Source organism: Drosophila innubila (genome assembly GCF_004354385.1).
Source record: "Drosophila innubila isolate TH190305 chromosome 3R unlocalized genomic scaffold, UK_Dinn_1.0 2_E_3R, whole genome shotgun sequence".
Lineage (NCBI taxonomy): Eukaryota > Metazoa > Arthropoda > Insecta > Diptera > Drosophilidae > Drosophila > Drosophila innubila.
In genome coordinates, this window is record NW_022995380.1 from 29,889,974 (window position 1) to 29,911,550 (window position 21,577).

The following is a 21,577-nucleotide window of genomic DNA, read 5'->3' on the forward strand; positions in this document are numbered from 1 at the left end:
CGAACCTTTAACAAAATTTTGGAGGTTTGCAGCCTTGATTTTAATTATATATTTTTTTAGCACTTTTACAGAACAAGTACAGGGTCGCTCATGTGGGATTTTCCAAATCAAATAAAATTCTTTATGTACCCTTAATATAACTTCTTACTTCTTTTTTAGAACAGAATTTATTCCTATTTGAAATTCTACTTATTGAAAGAAACTAATTATATTTCAAACTTACGCTGACAAAGGGCACAAAGATCTGGCACGAGTCCTCGTCCTTGTAGTTGACCATGGCCTCGGCAATGGGGATTTGGGTGCACGGACCCGCCGCATGCAGATACCGCTGGATGCGCTGCACCAGCTCGGCAATGTCCGACTTGGACACGGCCGCCGCATCCGCCAGGTTGGCGGTGAGTGCGGTGGCATTCACAGTGGTCACAGCACTGACCGCCGCCGCCGTTGCCGCCGCCCGTTCACAGAGCTGGCACCAATTGTCGGAGCCAAACATGGCGGCATAGGCCTGATCCATTTGACTCAAATGACGCGCCACGCTGCCGTTGCTGCTGCCACCGCCAATGGGCACCAGGTAGAAGCGCAGGTGATGCAGCCAGTCGGGCGGACGCACGCCCAGCAGCTCCACATAGTGACGCAAAGTGGCACCCTGTAACCAGTCGCCTCCAATCAGCAGCACCTTCACCGTGTGCGGCGGCTTCGCATTCGAGTTGCAACTACAAAAAGAAAGAGTATCAAAATTAGTAATGGGAAAAAACCACTCCAACATTGATAAATCGATTATTGTAAGAAAAATGATTTCCAAAAAACAAAAGTATTATTAACAAAATCATTAAAAATTTGAATGCAGAATGAATAAAGAGGGCAAACCATGATTAAAATGACATTCCGCTTGAAAATCGGTTCAGTTTTGACAAAGTTATGGAAGCTTGAAATTGGTCCGACTTTTAACCTAGCATCTTTACAAGTCCAAATTTTTGTTTTTTTACAGAAAAATGAAACGTCTCAGAGACAAATTTAAAGTGTTGTTTTATACTAATTACTTTATAAGGAGTTGATTAAAAGTGAAAGCTTGCGATTTAAAATTTATAATTTTCAAAATTTCTAAGGGTCCCCCCTTAGCATTGAAATCGATACACAAATTCAGAGAGCCAAAATTTTTTTTGCGAAATTAATTAAATTTGAATGCAAAATGAATTATAATGTCAAATCATGATCAAAATGACATTCCGTTTGAAAATCGATTAAGTTTTGACAAAGTTATGAATATTTGAAGTTACTCAAATCTTTGACTAAGCAACTGTTTGAAATTAAATTTAATAATCAAAACCTAGCACCAAATGAACAAAAATTTTATATGAAATTTATTTAATTTTAATGCAGAATGAATTAAAAGGCCAAATTATGATCAAAATGAAATTCCGCTTGAAAATTGGTTCAGTTTTGATCAAGTTATGACAGTTTGAAGTTGGTCAAACTTTAGAGTTAGTCACTTTACAAGTGAAAATTTTTATCCAATTCTTCATGATTTTTTACAAAAAAATGAAAGGTCATAGAATCAAGTTGAAAGTGTTGTTTTATACTAATTATGACATAAGCAGTTGGTTAAAAGTGAAAACTTGAGTTTTAAAATTTTAAATTTTCAAAATTTTAAAGGGGGGACCCTTAGCATTGAAATTGAAACCCAGATCCGGAAGGAAAATAATATTTTTACGAAATTAATTAATTTTGAATGCAGAATGAATTTAGAAGCTAATATATGATCAAAATGACATTTAGCTTGAAAATCGGTCTATTTTTGACAAAGTTATGAAAGTATAAAGTTGGTTATATCCTTGACTTATCAACTATAAAAGTGCAATTTTCAGAATCAGGATACACTGCGAAAATGTTTTTTTTAACGAAACTAATAAATTTTGAATGGAGAATAAATAATGAAGCCAAAACCTGACCAAAATGACAATCCGTTTTCCGTTACCCACCCTACTCCAGGTTACATATCTCTGTGTATACTTACTACTTTTGAATCTTGGTCATGAGCGCCTGCAGCACAGCCTTGACCTCGGCCGTGTTCTGTGGCACAAAGGCTGGCTTAAACGAGTTGGCAAACAGTGTGACCAGCTTGGCCAGGAGCGTGCTGCCGCCCAACGCCTCCGGGGGACTGATGATGGTCAGCACCTCGGGAATGACATTATCGTCGCCGGCAAAGACGCGACTCAGCTGATCGAGGAGCATCTTTCGCGGCTCCACATTGGTGGGCGAGAGGCAAGTCTCCAATGCGGATCTCGGCTCTGAGCTCAAGCTCAAAGTGTGCTTTCTCTTGCCGACGGCGCTGCTGCTGTTGCTCACATTGATGCCACCTACTCCTCCTCCTCCTCCAGGGGCACCGATGATGGGCGTATTGCTAGAGGTGCGAAAGAGACGGGAACGCTTCTCGGTTTGTACGTGAGGGGGAGTGACATTGGTGCCGCCTCCTCCACCTCCTCCTCCTGCTGCTCCGCCTGCCATGTTGCCGGTCACAGAGCTCACTGGAGTCAATTGCTGATGATGTTGACGCAGATAGTCCTTGTCCCTGGGCGGACTGTTCTGTGTATCCGAGTTCTGGCCATCCTCATTCCCGGAGCTCTCATTGCCGCGATCTGTGAACAACAGATGGATTCATCAGTGAATTCATGAGTGAATTCATGACACTAAATTCCAAACAAATAGTGACAAGAGCGGGATTTAAAACTAATTTGATTTGAGAGGTGCAGGATACCATATTCCACATACAGTTAGTCAAGAAAGTGTTTTGACCAAATAAAAATGATTTTAAAATATATAAATTATATTTCTTGGTTTTAACTTTATTTTTTTTAACTATAGAGCCAAATAAATAATAGATTTTTTTTATATATATATTATTTGCATAAGAAATTTTTTATTTTGTCAAAACACTTTCTGACTAACTGTTAGTATATATGTACATATAAAAAGGACTTAAATTTAAATGACATGCAGGTTATGGTCCTGACTTCACATCCAACACTCCACACTCTACCCCCCCATCCACTGTCCCTTTGCAACACTGACCAATATTAATGAAGGTCCAAGGCGGTAAAGTGCGTATGTGAATAAATAATAAATACATGTGTACTTGGTAAATATAAACAAAAGTTCTGACCATCCGAATATGAAATGGGGAACTAAGCACATAATAAAAGTACACACACCTAAAAGTAAATACACAGTCATGAACAAAAGTATTGGCAATTTGAGGATCTCTCTATTTATTACAGATTAGCAAATAATTGTATTGATATTATTACGGATCGAATAATTTTATTTCTTAAAATAAAAGTATTGCAACTCAAAAATAGCAACAAAAAAATGTAAAACAGGAATTTAAAAGTACTCTATATTGTTCTTAAAGACTCCTAATAAATATGCACCTTAAAATAATTTTACGCTTTCAAAAATAATGACAGTCCGTTGAGAAATTATTTTAATATTCCACAACCTCAACAAATGTTTCTTTTTAAAGATATATGATAATGTAGATAAGTATTTCAAGAAATATATAACATAAATTCTTCGTTTTTAGTTTGTTACCTACGACAACAGCAACTAGTGCCAATACTTTTGCTCTTGACTGTATGTTGAATGCAATGTCGTCAAACACCTTTGAGCTTAAGATTTATTTTTATTTATGTGGCGTGTTCCGCTTGAGTTTTCTTGGCAATGCCACAATTAATCAAATCCAAAAAAAAGGGGGACACAACATGCAAGCAATTAGGTTAAGGTGGGAGAAATGGACGTTGTGATTAAGGCTAATTTTAAGGTTTTTTTCCCCCCACTTTAATTGAAATGAAAAAATAGCCTCGAAATGTGTATTTATATTTTTCCGGTTGAGAGTTACAGGGCAAAGTATTTGACATGCTATATGGTATACATAACTGTATTTTCGACCAATGTATAAATGGATTGTGCTATTTTTAGCGTAAACCAAAATAAAGTCAAACAAATGGTCACTCAAATATTAATTTATGACGCCACAAAAATGAACGTTTTCTCTTTTTTTGTTCATAAGCTAAAGGTGTGTGCGTGTGTATGTCATATGTGTATATTTTATGTGTGTGTGTGTTTTAGGGACATGCTTAATTTAAATAAAGAAAAAAGCAAAAATCATTTAATACAGTGCACACATGATATGATGAATAAATTACATTAATAGTGCAATTTTGATAATTTTATAAGGTGACAATAATTTATTTATAGCCCGCGGTTCCACTGATCATATAAATATTGAAATGTACATAATTTTTTTTTACTTGTTTTATTTAAAATTATAATAAGCATTAAATAAAAAAATAATTTTTTGTAAGTCTTTTTCTACTGAATTTTTTACAATCTTTGTTGATAATAAAATAAATACTAAATAGGTCTTTCAAGTTTTATTCCATCAAATTTTTCACAATTTTAAGAGTTGTTGAAAAAATTGTTTTTATTATTTTGATAATTCAGAATAAAATGCATACCATTAAATAGTTTAAATACCACCTTGTTTTCTTATTTTTAATTAGCTATTTTGTATGTAATATTAATTAAATAAAAACATAATTTCTTTGGTTTTAACAAGGCGAATGGTAGTATTTAAAAATAAAAGCCTTTTTTAATTTGACATTCATCAAAATTATGTACACATGTTATCAGTGAAATTGGGTTATTAGACAGACTGTTGCGTCATATCGAGTGTGCACTGTATGAGAAAAAAAGAACTAAAGTGTGTAAATTAAGTCTTGGTGTTTGGATTGGAATTTAAGGATTTTTTTTTGGTGTACTAATTATATCAATTGAGTGTTTTATTGTATTTTTGTTTTGTTTCTTTTTGCTGTAATTTACACAGACCTGGTGTTGTAGCCGAATTGTTATTGTTTGTTAAATGAATGCATTTTTGGTTTTTGTTATTTTCAATATTGTAAGATGAATTGGTCAATTGGTCGCTCTTATCCGATGATCGGCGCTCAGAGTTTCCTGCAAAAGAAATGTTGTTCAAGCCATGCAAAATGTTTGTATGTTTTTCTATGTTGTTGTTTTTCTTTTTTTTTTTTTTAGTGTATGTGTGTTTTTTATACATAATTATATATATGTTATGTACATATATGTATAAATAAAATATAATTTTATAATATAGTATATAAACTGAGCACTTTTAATTGAAAACAAAACTAATTGTAATCGTAAATTGCATAATAATTGTTTTCAGCTTGTGCACTGAATTTACAGTTTGTCGAGTAATTGTTTTGACAACAATATCAAAAAAAAAAAGCTAACATATTTTTTTTATGTTTATAAAATAATTTAAGTCAATAATGTCTTAAATTTTTGTTTTTAAAAACAAGAAAAATAGCCAGAAAATTTAAAAAAAGAATTCAAATAAATAATCATAGAAATATATATTTTTTTTATATAAAATGTGTAAATTTTTGATTTTGTTTTAAAACTTTATTGTAAGAGAATTTTGTTTCCTTATCAAAACAATTACTTAACATACTGTATACTGTATATATTGTAGTGTGTAGGTATTTTTGTCGCACAAGTGGACAAATTGGTCAACTGGAATTTATTGCAAGTGTTTTTGCGCTCTGGCTATCTCCCTCCCGCTGCAGTGAATATGGCCTTGCGACTGACACGTGTATGTGTGTATGCATGTGCGTGTTTATTTATGTGTAGAGAATGTGCAACATTCTTTTTTTTTTGCCTGAAATGTAACGAAACGAGGCAACAACAATAACAACAACAGCCTTGACCGAAAGCTGCTAAAATAAAACCAGACAGACAGACAGAAGGGAAAAGAGAGAGAGAGAGAGAGAGAGAGAAGCAGGAGAAAAGTGTAGCCTGCTTTTTGGGGCGGCTCAAACGGAAACGCAAATGGAGACGGAAACGAGCGTCATTTTTTTGCCGGCAGTGTATTTCATGTTATGCAATAATTCAACAACGAATGTCATCAATTGATCGCTTATCGAAAGTAGAAATTGTTATGAATTTTCAAAAGAAAATTATTTGATTTAATTAGGAATTTTGATTTCAGAAATAAAAAAATACATTAATTAATAGCTAAATTGCAATTTTAATTTAGCAATCATATCAAAGCTCATGTATTTCACAGCTTTTATTTTTTATACAAAAAAATACATTTTAAGCATGATATAGATTTTTGTATAGCAAATTCCAAATTTAAATTGAAATGTAAGAAAAACTTTAAAAATTTATTATAAATTATATTTAAGACAAGATATAAATTTTATTTAAGCAATCATATCATAAAAATTTCAATTTTTTTTTTAAATCATATTAAAAATTTGTTTTTCTTTAAATTAGTTTTTTGAGTTTCAAATTTAAATTTAAATTTAACTGATATTATATATTTTTTTTGTAGATATAAGGTTATTATAAAAGGGATTCAAGAAACTTTATAGGATTTGATTTCGATACCGCGATCCGCTGTTTTGTAATTTAAAAAAAATATAATTGTTACGATCGCTGATAAAATATGATTCCTTCCCATACAAAATGATGACATCTGAAATTTTCTCATTTATGCAGATAATTTTGAAAACTAAGAACTCTTACTTGTGATGCCTGACTTAATGCAATGGGAGTACATGAGAAATGCCCCAATTAGTATTGAAACAACAGTAATTGTAACAGCAACAATAACAACAACAACAACTTTAACTGTAACTATGACTAGAGCAACAATTGCAACAATTTGAACTCACCTGTTGTACCTGTTGTAAGGACGCCTCCCCCGTTGCCCGTTAGATTCTCGTGGAGCATTATCCGCGAGTTGGTGAAGAAGGGACGCAGTGATGGCTTTGGCGTTGAGCCAATCGATATGCTATCCATATCCGGTCCGGAATCATCGCCCTCGCAACAGGAGAGCGACTCCAGCTCCTGGAAGAGTGCATCCAAATCGCGTTCACCCCTCAACGCCGCCGTCCCACTGTGCGTCTCATCCTCCAGCTCCTCGCTGGCCTTGAAACGCTTCAGCAGCGCGACAATTTTCTGCTTAAAGTTGCGTTGTTGCAGTGAAATTGTCTGTGAACATCGAATAAAAATAATGCAAATTTTTACGGTTATTTCATCAGAAATTAATGAACTGGAAACATATTGAAAGCTATTATCTATATAACTTATACTTGGTATAATTTAAATATTTATTTTTCAATTACAAGCTTTAATATTTAGTCGATAAGTTTTGCAGAAACTCAATTGAACTGGAAAAATGCGGATAACTGTCTATTGTATCAGGTTTTTCGTTATATTTGACAAATTTTAAGCTTTAAAATACATAAAAAATTGTGTTTGTGGGAGCATCCAAAAAAAAAAAAAATATACAAAAATAGCTGAGTTTTCAAAACTAAATATCTTAAAATAATTAATAACGTTTTTGAACAACAAATAATTTTATTCATTCATTTTGCATAATAAAGTTTTCTTCTATTTTTCCTTTTTTAATAATTTTTATAACTTAAAAATTACAGAACTCTAATTCGAAAATTTTAAAAATATTTTAGCGATTTAAATTCTTTTCTTGTCATATTCAAAAACTTCATATAAATATTGACAAAGCTCTGTCATATTTCTCTGCTCACAAAACTCCATTTTAATAATTTAAAAGCATTTTAGAGCTGCTTTTAAAATCGACCTTAAGTAGTAGAACTTAATGACAAACTCATATATTTTGAATGAACAGTCTGACTAGTTTTTACAGTCACAATAAATACCCTTTAATGCTAATAAATACCCATTAAAAGCTATAGGTCGTTGAATAAATCTCAAGGAACTCGACTGAAAAAATTAATGCATCAGTGAAGTTAAAGAAAAAGGAAAGAGAAGAGAAATCTGACTGTCGAACTGTCATTTTGACTGTCATTAAAGTACTTTTTATCTACGGCAGACATTTAAATGATCCTGGCAATAAAAAGCAGGCCCATTAATAAACAACAACAACAACAACAAAAACCATCATAATGCTGACAGCAATATAAACAAAAGCTCGAGGCTTAAATTACACCTGTGCTTGAATAAAATAATAGGGGGAATATTGGGAAGGGAGAGCAGAGGAAGTAGAGGAACACACATACACATGTTTACCTCCCTCCATTTGTTGGAAAATTGTTCGCTTTGTTCGGCTACGACTTGTAATTGGCCTGGTTCTTAGTTCTTGTTGTTTAAATATTTATAAAAGTGCTTAAGGGGTTTTCTTTCTTTGTCTGCCTCCCTTCTCTTCCTTCCCCTCTCGGCATATGCAAACTTTTTGTCGTTTCCTTTGACGCATCAAAATTTAAAATTGATTTTCTAATTATAAATCGTAAAAGGTAATATCTTAAGAAAGTACACGAGTCTCTGACATGCTTCCCACAATTATTCTAATTGACATGTTTTGGAAATGATTAATAACAATAATAACAATTCAAGGAAATTAAAAAGGTTAACTTTTCCTACATCTATTTTTAAGTTCTTAGAATATTTCTGAAAAGGAATTAAATAAATAAAACATGCCACTTAATATTTGTTTATTTTATTGGGTCATCAGACCTACAGTAAGAAATACACTAAATAACGTTTTTCATGCTAAGGGTAATTTTAAAAATGTTAAATATAAAATCTCAAGTTTTCACTTTAAATCAACTCTTTATATCATAATTAGTATAAAACAACACTTTAAAGTTGATTCTGAGACGTTTAAATTTTCTGTAAAATATTATGGCAAATTGTCCAAAAATTTTGACTTGTAAAGTTGCTAGACTCCAAGTCAGACCAAATTCAAGCTGTCATAACTTTGTCAAAACTGAACCGATTTTCAAGCGGAATACCACTTTGATCATGATTTGGCCTCTTAATTCATTCTGCATTATTTATTTTGCAAAAAAAAAATTCTACGAAAATTTAAGTGCTTCCTATTTAATAAAAGTGTTTTCAATAATATGAAATCTTAAGTTTTTACTTTTATTTATTCAGCCAGATAATTTATATCTTTGTATTTAAATATTTTTTTTTAGGTCATAGCCAAAGGAAGTCTTCCAAATAGATATAGATAAGACATTTTTTGTATTATAGTAACTATGGATATGAGTGCTTTTTTTACAACAAAAGCTAGTCAAGTTACGCATTTTTTACTCACTGACATTTGAGCAAATGGCATTTCTATTCAAGTCAGTTGGAAAGTCAGTCAATCAGTCATTCAGTCAAAAGTAATTCATTCAGTTGCGTGTGCAAATTGCATTGCATACATCAAGGCGTTCGCACCTGCAATTCCCATTTGTTGCGTAGGAGGAAGCGAATTCAATGCCTCTCTTGATAAATATTGAACATTCAAAGGGCTTGCAACAACAGTAAAAGTCTTTTCCAATATCGTTACACTATCAACAGTTTGATAGAACTTGCACTAATGTTATTTCTTTTTATATATTTTTTGATTGCTTGGCATCGTTTTGGCCCAAATGCTCTCAAGGCCAAGACACAACAATTGTCAACAAATTCAACAGCAAATTCTTATAGGTTGTGTGTATATCTATCTAGATATCTAGATGTGTAGATATCAATATACCATGTATATATCGGTCATAGTGTTATGCTATTTAAGCTATTTCTTGAGATTGTGCAAGTGAATACCCGAAATGTTTCAATTTTGCTTTGAGGAAATAATTGCAGGCAAAGTGTCTGATTATTGCGTCATCGACAACGACAAATTTTGTAAAAACAAGCGACAACAATAGCCAAAAACAAATAAATAAGTATATTTATATAAATATATATTTTCAGTCGTTGGTTTGTATCTATGTATCTAATGTAGAGCATTGTCACACGCCACAGACTTTGATAATTGCAGCCATGCGAAAACGATCATAACAAAAATCGTTTTCATACATAGGGAATAAAATAATAATGACGACTTTGTTGAAAAGTGTTAGTTTTATTTAATTTAATAAAAAGAGACTAAATGTTTTAGTAACCTTAAAATATACAATTTAAAATTTGTTCCCTTGTGTAAAAATATTAAATAATAATAAATATTAATATTAAAAATTAAATATAAAAAAAATTGTAACAAATTCAATTATTAGTCTTTAAAAAATTAGTGAATAAATAAAATGTCCTGTGAAAAATTATTTTTTTTTAAAAAAGGCATAAACTTTATATTAAAAACAATAAAAAAAATTTGAACAAGTTGGAATATCAATCTTAAGATTCAAAAGCCCAAAATGAATAGTTTTACTATCAATTGAAAAAATAAATTTATTTCATTGAATTATTTCCCATGCGGGATTGAGGAAAAGAAGCAAAATTAAAAGTCAGAAAAAAGTCAAATATTTTCGCTATATTTCATTCTTTTTAAAAACTACAATTTTGTTGTCAAGTGTAAAAAGTATTTGTTTTAAGCCTGCAAGGTGTATAATCTACTAATATTTATGTTTATATACGTATACTTATTTGTATTCGTGTTTAGATAGCTGACAACAACATGTGTAAACTTTGCCTAATCGGGAAACAAAAAAATTAACTGAAAATTGAAAGCTAGTATTACTTGACTTGGACATAATAAAACGCCCTTGACTGTGGCCATGTCGAAAAATGACAAACAATTATTTAAAATTAGTAGGAGGTGAAATTAGGGCACACCTGCTGTGGCTTACACAATGCAAAGACATAACTTGAAGAATGTAATGACTAATTGAATAATTGAGGAACTGAATTGAGTGGTATTTGTATTGACTCACCCTACTAAACTTGGCACGGGATGAGCTCTTGTCCTTCATCTCGAACTCGCTGTCACTATCGACGGGATGCGGATGATGTCCAACTATTGCGATATCCTCAATGCCCGATCTTTGCAATTTATTGCGATATTTGCGCATATCATGCTTGGTCGGGTTATAATCACGCTTCTGATCGTAGCCGGTTATGGCCAAATCATTTGATTCGTCGTTAAATTCACCCGAACTAAATTCAGCTTCCTCGTCCTCGTCGGAGTATTCAGTAATGCGATCTGAAATTGCAAAAGGTAAAACCCGCATATCAAATAAAGTTCACAGACTTTTGAGCTTAACAAATTAAAATACTAGATTTTTCTTTATTTTCTAGTTCATCAACTTTGGTTTAAATAATTTTTGATTCATGGGTTCCAAATTTAGTACCTTCAGTTTTATTTTTCCATAAAAATCCCATTTGAAAAATCGTAATTTTTTTACAAATTATTTCTATATTTTTAAAAATTTTAAATTGGTTAATTTAGTTACTCAAAAAACTTACTTTATTTGTATAATTTTTACTTTTTCGGAATAGTTGTTATTGCTAAAGTATTTTATTTTATTTACGACAATTTTAAAAATTTTTTTAGTTTCTTGCACTAAATAAATATCGACAGTGGATAGTCGATTTGACAGACTGACAAACTTCTTGAATGACTTTGCCTGTGCTTAACCGTTTTCTCGAGACGTGACCGAATTGCCGGCAGCTTCTTTTTGCGTTGTTGTTAAACAGTTTTTCAAGTTTGTTTTATAATTTCGTACTGCGTACTCAAAATTTAATCACAAGAATATATAATAAAAAAGAAAAGAAAACACGCGCGAGTTTTGTTTTCTTATTTGTGGCTGCTGTTGTTGTTTTTAAATACGTAAGTAAATTAATCACAAGATATCAGCGACGAGTTGAGTTATCGGCTCATCTCTTTCACCTGCTTCTTTGCACCTAGTTCCCGTTTCTTATTCGATTTCGACTTCGATTTCGATTTCGTCGTGCGCTTCGTTGCACGCTCGCGAGTTAAATGAATGCGCTGTGCCGACGCTTTACACGTTTTGTGTTTTGTATTGCACGACGCCGAGACGCCGACCACAACTGAGGACGTTGACAGCGACGCCGACAGCGACAGCCGACTGAGGCAGCAAAAGTCAATTGCGACTGAGAGCGTCACTTTCTCACCTAAGCACAGTGTCGCTGAAGAGCGGACAACGGACAATGAGCGATGGACATTGGGGGAAATTGTATAAATCATAGCAAGAAATGGTCGAGCATTGCCGGGTAATAACATTGCGAGGGTCATTCAACAAGTTGCTCATAAATTTGTACATCTATAGAAATATGTTACCAAAAACATATTAAATTTACTCAATTACAATATAATTTACACATATATTTATTCAGTTTAACTATATATTTGCCCATTTTCTAAATTAAATTAAGAATATTTATTACAAAACTAATCAAAGTGCAAAGAAAACACTACAATTATGATTTAAAATTTGATTTTAATTGCTAAATAGTTAATATTGTCTTAATTAACTTAACGTATCATACAAAGGTTAAAAAAAAGGGGCTCCGTCCTCTGCTCACTTTGCTCGCCTGCTCACGAGCACAATTGACAATAAGATACACTGTGCAAAATATATGTACTTGTACCATATTTTAGTTATAAAATTGTAAAATTTATAAAATTTCGTATTATTAATATTCAAGAATTTTTTGGGCACAAAAAATGGGTACTAAATTCGTGACAAATTATGTTATGTCAATGTTGTGATACAGTGGCTAATACAGTAGGCTAAAAAAACCGAATATTAACTTAAGATTCTTGGAAACTTTCTTAAAATTGTGTGAAATTCCTATGAGTAATCCAGGTAGTTAAAAAGAATAATTCAGTTTCGTTTTGTTTTTTATGCATTATATTTGATGTACATAGTTTATTTACATTTTAACATAAGCATTCAGTCAGTAATACTCGTAGTCATAGTCAAAGTCTATGTCTGAGGATAGGTACACCTGTACACAAGAATATTCAAGCATTTCACAAGTGAATCTCCTTGCATCCCGTTTGTATCTTCTAAACGGAAGATACAATTTACGACAACGACCATTGACTTTCGTACACGAGGCTCCCCAAGCTTGACGTTTATTTATATGATGTGGGGCAATATTGTATAACACAGAAGTATTACAAATCCGGGCCAACATAAATAATATTACTAGTAGTCCAACAGCGGTACGACCCTTCATTTCGATTACAATATTACGACTGACGATTCCTAGCTTGCTCCTATCTGAAATGCTTCTATTATATTAAATATAATAAAGAATACAGAACTTTATGTCACATCTATTGATAATGCTTATAAGCATTGAGAGTCTTATCTCTCGACATTACACAAATGCTATAGATTTAAACAAAACCAGTTTAAAGCAGAAAGTTATTTTTTGTTGTTCATTGCGTATTTACAATTGTTATAGATTTTGAAAATAATTAAAGTTACGACAGGTTTTCTGCATTTGTATAAAATTTTGGACATTATATTGATAATTATCAGGAATTACAAATAAGAGTAATATATGTTGAAAAAAAAAAAATAATTTCAAATATATTTTATTTTACGAAAATTTCAAAAACTTTCAAGATCTGTGGCATAATTTTTAACGAACAGCCCTCGTATATGGATGTGTAACATACATATAAATACATACATATGTACACACATAAATATTAACCACACACATAAATATTAACCGTACTCGATGTTCGATATTTTTAAACAAGTGTTGAGCGCGAGGAAAATGCCGCTTATTAAAGTTATTTTTACGCATCGATTCAGTCAATTGGCGACCGAGTCATCGATAAACAAACGGACACACATACCTACATAAATATGTACATATGCATACACAAAAAAAAATAAAATACTGGATCAATTCAGTGCGGTGTCAGAAGTTTTTTTTTTTTACCAACATTTTGATTTTTCGATTACTGCAAAATTTTTTAAGTTAAATCAAATATTTAATTCATGCTAAAATAAATTATTTTAAACTTGAATGTTAAAATGGATGTTTATACCCTTTACTTAACAAAATAAGTAAAAGGGTATATTGTGTTCGTTGGTATGTTGGCAACAGGAAGAAAGGCGCATTTTCAACCCTAATCTAAAATTATCTATTAATATTATCTATTATTCCACTTAATCTCAGCAAGGTCGGACAAGTAGAACGGCAGTACTAGCAAACCAAAGTAGTTCAAATTAAGGCAATACAAGCACACAAAAGTATGCAGTAGTTTTTTTTTATGTAGTAATTTCTTTAAAGTACTTTAGTATATATGGAAATAAGTAACAGGTTTTCTATGGTCGGGATCGCGACTATACCCCTTCCCACTTGTTTTTTTTTTCAGTGTACATTCTTATACACATGTTTACAAAGCCGCTGAGACAAACATAACATCACTTGCACGAGCATTGCACTCTATTTTAGGCTCGCTCTCTCTGTCTCTCTTACATGCTCTCTCCCACGCTCTCACTCACTCTCTCTCTCACTCTCTCTCTGTGGGTATGCAAGACTTAAAGCTACAGCTGATTGGAGTGCGCAAAGCAGAAGAAGAAGCAAAAGTCTTATTAGATTTGTTGTCGTCGCTTCGTATTATTTATTGTCTACGAGTAATTCGTAGATCTGTATCTTGCTCAGTTTGTCTCTCCCTCTCTCTCTCTCTCTCTCTTTATCTCCTTCTCTCTGTCTCTTTCGTTTACACTCACCCTGTTTGTTTGTTGATTTGTTTTTGTGTTGATTCGCTTGCATGTTTTGCTGTCGTTATCATTTACACACTATTCCCATTCAACCGTTTACCGGCCGGCAACTAATAGAAATTTTGTATTTTTTTTTTTTGGGTGCTCATTCGTGTGACTATCATTTAGATATATATATGTGTGTGTGTGTCAGTTTGGATAAGTGTTACTTTTGACGGCATTAAACAAACAGTTAACTGATTAGAAAACGCAGTTGATTAGAAAACAAAACAGAGCAAAGCAAAAACAGAATAGATTTTTTATACTCTGTAAGTTATAATATAGAGGTAAAGATTTTAAATACCCTGTAGACGATTAAAACAGTAAAAACTGTAGTTAATTAAAAAATATATGTACAGTAAACATTCTATACAAGCAACTCACATAATCCTTTTTTTAAAAAAAAGTTTCCTGTATAGAAAAAGTTTAATTTACATTTTAAATTAAATCCGTTTTGCGACATAAAGATAACTAAAAAGTGTTATTTGTTAAAATAATATCATTTAAGTCTATTAAAATCTGATTAATCGCAAAAACAAGATTTATTTTTAAGAAATCGGTTTTCTAATTTTTTTTGTCTCCATTTTTATGGAATTATGGAACTGTAATAAAAAAAAAATACCAGTTGCTTGTGTAGAAAATTTGAAATCAAAAAAGTTGCTAATATAGAGGTTGCTACAATAGAATGTTGCTTTTGTAAAGATTGCTTATAAAGGATGATTACTGTATATAAAAATATATCATCAATGTAATCAACTGTTTAATGGAGTATTTGTCAGTCGAGCATATACTAATTGTAGTAGACTGCACTTATATCGTCGTATTTTAATCTTTAACAATTGGCATGTCAACGATAACAACAATGTGAAGACTTGCATTTGAAGTGGAGCAACATCTGTAGACTGAGAATAAAGAAAGGAGAATGAAGAATGGGATTACAATTATCTGTCTTTATTATCATTACAATTGCAAGTAATGACAATATAATGCGACTTTACATTTTCCAGTCTATCTCACATTTTTCTCAATCTATTCTCTCTCTATACATCTTTTAATTGTAGAACGATTTAGTTGAATGATTTATTTGATATTTAATTATATTAATAACAATTATAATTATTAATTATTATATATAAATTTTATGATAGATTCCGTAAAGTTTATTTTTCTTCTTTTCTACTTAACTTTTTATAAATTTATTGTATACAATTCCCAGTTGCAGTTGCTCGTCTCATGTTTTGTTAATTAATGAAATTTCCACGAAAGCGAGATAATTTCCTAGCTGCACAAAAGGTGCACGATTTCCGCGGAAAATTGCGCTTAATATGAGTGCAAAGTAAATTTATATACAAAACGAATGAAATGGCAGACAAAGTGTTGCCACTGACAGTTATTAGCTGGCTAAAAGAAAGGGGAACGAGTCATGGGCAAAACCCCCCATGAAAATATTCACCCTTTTATCCACACACACTCTTCCACCTCCCTGCTCACACCCCACGCACACGCACAGATCATCACACTGAGAAAAATACGCCCACGCTTCGTTCCACGCGGCGTATGAGTAATGAAAAACGTTGAAAACGTATTGAAAAGCGGCAAACGACATTGATTTAATGTTTATATAAACAAGAAGAAAGTAAGACTATCTAAAGCAAGCCGAAGATTCGATACCCTGTATAAAAAAATTATATTTAATTTAGATAAATATCTTAAAACTTAAAAATATTATAAAAATATCCAAAAATTAAATTTTCGAAGTATATGATATAGAAGTCAAATTTTAATCACATTTGCCCAAGATCAATAACCGTAACGATTAAAATTATAAAAAAAAATATTTGTTGTTATTTATCAAAAAATAATTCTAACTTTTTTTTTAACAAGGTAATTATAAATAAATAACAATGATTATTTTAAAATAATTAAGTAAATTAAAAATAAGAGACATTGTTTTATTTATTATTATTTAATTTTATTGCAAAACTCGATTTAAAAAACGTCCTACAAAAAATAAAATTACAAAAATAGGATATCTAATACATTCCCATTCATCTGAAGAAAAATATATTATCTACTCAGATATATATGCGTTACTCATGCCCTGACAAAACTATAATACCTTCTGCAAGGGTATTAAAAGTTGTTTTTATTGTGGCTGCTGGATTGGTCCATGGTTTGTGGCTCGTGGCTGCCAACAAAAAGATAAACAACACCTCACAAAAAAGTAGCACACACGAAAAAAGTACTATATATAATATTGCTTTGACCTTGAAAGTGGCACACAAATCGGACGATGTCGTTAGAGGACAGCAGGGGAAGGGGGAGGGGAAGGGGAATGTAGAAGAGCGGGACAGTCATTGAAAGTGAACAATAATAATGAACCAGCTTGACATAATTTACGCATTTTGCCATCAAACACTCAAAAGAGAATGAGAATGAGAAAAAGATACAGCATCGTTTTCCAGCTCAAAAGGAAATGCGTTCTTCTTCTTCTGCCTTCGTTTCCCTTCTCTTTACCTATATAGAAAAATTCTTATACACTTATCACTGTTGTACAAGGACAAATGATTTAATTCCTGTCGTTACAAATTACAATGGTGGCACTCAGTGCGTATGAGTAATATGAATACTCGCACCCAAGGATTCACTTTAACGTTCTGCTCTTGACAATTGACAAGTTGACAATGGTTACACCTGCTCAGAAATACTCTAACTATGCTTGCATCCAAGTAATACAACCAACTAAATAAACTAAATAAAATATTTACCAAATATTGTTTGTTATCCTACTCTACAAACTTAATAAACAATTTGCCTGTAGTTTTTCTATTGTCATAAAATTTACATTTGATAGAAATTGTACAGACAACAAATGTAAATTTTTAACAATAATTAATAAGTTTTAATAATCAAAAAACATGTATAAAAACATGGAAAAAATATATAAGCTCTGTTGTGGAAAGAGGATATCTATATATATACAATTCTTTGACCTTCATTTATAAATTTTTTGTGTTGCAAGCTTTATTTTCGCTGAAAGATCGAAAAAAAAATACATATCAGATAGCAGTTAATTCATTTTTATTATGTTTTTACGGAAAAATTATATCAATAAACATTTTTCTCTTTTTTTTACAGTTTTTAAACGGAATTGCAATTTAGAATATGTTGAACCAACACCACTACAAAAGCAAATCGTTAATATATTATGATATTCCTTTTGATCTCAATTGAATGATTAAGCTAATAAAGTTTGTTATAAACGATTTATCAGCTGGAAATATACAAATGACCATATATTTATCTTCAGAATATTTGAATTCAAGTTTAGCCAAAAATGCTTAAATTCTGAGAAATCAGTTATAGTTATAAATTTAAATTTTTAATTAAACAACGATAATGATATTTTGTTTGCTATATACAATAATAATGAAGCTATTTTAAAAGCATAAAATCAGCTTTTGTAAGATTGCTTAAATTGCTTACAATAAAAAAAGAATACTTTTATAATAAGACAAGAATTTCTCTATATTCCTATAAGAAAGACACTGATTAGCCTTAATTCGCTTTTGCTTAATGGAATATTTGGGCATAGTTGGGGATTGGATCTATGCCCCACTTAAGGGTATAACGAAGGCAAATGTAAAGCAGACATCGAGCTTAAAAAACGACATACACAGGAGTGGCTAACAAATGACACTGGGCAATTGTTCTCTAGGGATTTCTCTCTCTCTCTCTCTCTCGATTTACCCCGCTCTTTCCTAATCTATTTTTCAAATTTGGGCGTGGTTGGCAGCATTCAACAAGCTACATTCGTCGCCTTTTGCCTGTTTTCCAGTTAAGGTAGAAAAATCAATACGCCAAAATATGTTGAGGGGAAGAAAAAAAGGATTTTTCCACCCATTCTTAATCGTCTCGAAACTTAAATTAATTTTGCAAATTAGAAAGCGAGCACAAGGAAAGTAATTCTGTTTGCGAATAATGGAAAAGTTACACTTGGGGAAACTTTTTCAAAAACAAGTAAGAACCTTCTAGTCGAATAAACACGACTATGAAATTTCCTGCATTCAATCCTTATTTGCATCCATACTCATACAAAAAAATACTTTGCATTCGATGTTTATTATAATGCCAGATTTTTCTCCCCTTTTTTTTACAATTTTTTTTTACTTCCAGGTAAACAATCTATTCGTGTTGAAATTTTCCATTCACATCGCAACTTCTTTATCTAAAATGTGTGCCAAAACTCAAAGCTATAACATTTAAATTGCGCTAATTACTTGTTTTTTCGAAGTGCGGGAATCTGAAAAAATTTTAAAAATTAGCTTGAGCTGCCTAGAAAATATAGAAACCCAATTACAAAGTATTTTTGATTTTAGATTCTTTATATTACCATCTACTATTTAAGCACATATTGAACTTCTATATGCTTAATTGACCCTTTCTACATTTGAATTACAGGATATCACTAGTTGTCCTGGTCAGCAAATGTTGACCCTGAGCTGAATACAGTTTTTGGGCATATTGCCAAGTGAGGAAAATGCGGAAAATATTGACCCTCAACCGGCGAACACTTTCAACAAATTGCAATTTACAAGGACGCTGCAACATGTCCCCAAATTGTGAGTCAACAAAGAGAGAGAGAGCGAGTGGGAGAGAAAGAGAGAGAAATTATTGACCTTTACCTTGGCATCGCATGTGTATTTGCATTACTTGGCATTGGACAAGTTTACAAAAGCAGCTCAACAGTTTGACACCTTGAAAAGTTGTATGAAAAACAAGTTGCAACATGCCACAGAAAAAAGCCTTGCCACAACTGCTGCATGCCTAATGAATTTCCTACTTTGCTATTTTCATAATTGAATTTTCCCACAATTCTTTAGCTGATGTTGATTCGGTGGTTGAGTGGTTTGCCAATGGGATTCTCTTGTGGTTTGAGCACATAAATAGCATAGAGTATTTCTGAATTCAAATATTTCAAACACATTTCTGCTGCTGTTGCCATGTGGCAGCTGCCACAAATGAAAACTCGGCCAATTTCTCATTACATGTTGCAAGTAGCACAAAATATATATATATATATTCACTTGTTTATGTTGAAGCAGTTGGGAATTATTTCACAAGTAATTATCATAAACATAAAGTTCAATTGGTAACATCTTTTGGGCATGAAATGAATTGATTAACAACAACATCAACGTCATCATGGCCTGGATAAGATCATCTGCTGCTTCTCTCTTTCTCACTCTCTTTCTTTCTACTATCTCTCCCTTTCTCTGTCTCGATACTCTTGGTCATGCCTGTTTTATGGTGTTGCCTACAACTTGCGAACTACTTGGGGTAAAGTTAAGCTAAGTATATGTCTGTACAAATAAAGGGTGTTTTTTTTAAGAGGATAAAAAAATAAAATTCATAAAATTCTTAAAAATTTGACAAATTCAACAAAAAATTATGCAAATTTATCACGCAAATCAAGCATTATTGCAAAGATCAATTGAAATACATTGGGCTAATTATATATTAAATCATAGGATATTGATATACATTATAATAGGATAACTTTTTTTTTAAATTTATAACAAGATTAATAATATTCAAATTTAAATATTGCTCAAATAAATTCTATTTTTAATGAATAAAATGTTTCAATTTAAATATAAATTATGTCGAATACAAATTTTAATTCGTACACCTCTAAAACCGACACCCTGTATAAGAATAAAGTTTTGGAATAGAACTCACCTGCCAGCAGGACGCTGTTGTTGTTCTTATTGTCATGATCAACTGGAATGGAGGAGACGCGCTCGGCGCGCAGACAGGCAACGACAGTTCCAGGTCTTCCGTTCTTCCCAGATGCAGTTAGCTCAATAATCATGTCCATCGATTTCTGAAGCACCGCATCCATGCGAATAATGCCCTCGGCAAGCGTCTTGTAACCCAAAATAGTGCGCGATTTATATTTCTTGCGGCGTTGCAACAAAATCACCAGTCTGAAGAGCAAAAATTGTTTAATTAGAATCGATGGATTTTTAGAAATATATTTAATTATTATTAATTTAAATTTAAATAGGCTTTAACTTGAAGAAAGTGAAGTAAATCCAAGCTGAACATTAAGTTTAAAATTGGATTTTAACGAAAACCTCAATTCTTTTGAGAAATTAAGACTGGGAATAATACCGGAACTGACTGGCTAGCCGTATTATTTTTAGTACCGTCAAGCTTATCCATTTAAGGAACTTTCAATTTTAAGGAATTTTGAAAATTATTCATTTTAAGTCTCAAGTTTTCACTTTTAATCAACTTTAAACTTTATTCTAAGACGTTTAATTTTTCCGTAAAAAATCATGGGAAGTCGGACAAAAAATTAGACTTGTAACGATGCATCGCGATGCTAGATTAAGAGGCGGACCATTTTCACACTTTCATAACTTTGTAAAAACATAATCGATTTTCAAGCGGAATGTCATTTTAATCATGGTTTGGCCTCTTAATTCATTCTTCATTCAAATTTTTTTCATTTCTTAAAAAAAATTATTTTTTGCTAGAATTCGATGTTGATGGTAAGGGTCCCCCCTTTGAAATTTCGAAAATTCAAAATTTAAAATCTCAAGTTTTTACTTTTAATCATCTCCTTCTGTCGTAATTAGTATAAAACAACTCTTTAAACTTGATTCTGACACCTTTCAAATTTTTGTAAAAAATCAAGTGAAATTGAACCGAAATTTGGACTTGTAAAGAGGCATAATCCGCAGTCTGACCAACTTCAAACTGTCATAACTTGATCAAAACTAAACCGATTTTTAAGCGGAATTTCATTTTTTTCATGATTTAGCCTCTAAATACATTCTGTATTAAATTTTTGTTCATTTAGAAAATTTCATATTTTTCGATTCTAAGCCCTCTATCATCTAATTTTCCATACCTACCCCTTGACTTTTTTTTCAAAAACTTTGATCTCTCATAACATAATCAAAAATTAACCAATTTTCAAGCGG

At 31.9% G+C, this 21,577-nt stretch overlaps 1 protein-coding gene across 2 annotated transcripts in view; it reads right to left on the reverse strand.

The window, feature by feature from the left end:
- Positions 1–21,577, reverse strand: part of LOC117792619 (phosphofurin acidic cluster sorting protein 2) — a 45,698-nt gene that overhangs the window by 4,158 nt on the left and 19,963 nt on the right. Inside the window, exons 3-8 of one of the 2 annotated variants that reach the window (XM_034632824.1) lie at positions 20,325–20,572; positions 10,764–11,032; positions 6,759–7,077; positions 4,885–5,010; positions 2,015–2,636; positions 224–713 (exon numbers count right to left, since the gene is read on the reverse strand). In XM_034632824.1, coding sequence (XP_034488715.1) covers positions 224–713; positions 2,015–2,636; positions 4,885–5,010; positions 6,759–7,077; positions 10,764–11,032; positions 20,325–20,572 — 2,074 coding nt within the window. The remainder of the gene's footprint in view (positions 1–223; positions 714–2,014; positions 2,637–4,884; positions 5,011–6,758; positions 7,078–10,763; positions 11,033–20,324; positions 20,573–21,577) is intronic. The other variant, XM_034632825.1, reaches the window with a different exon arrangement.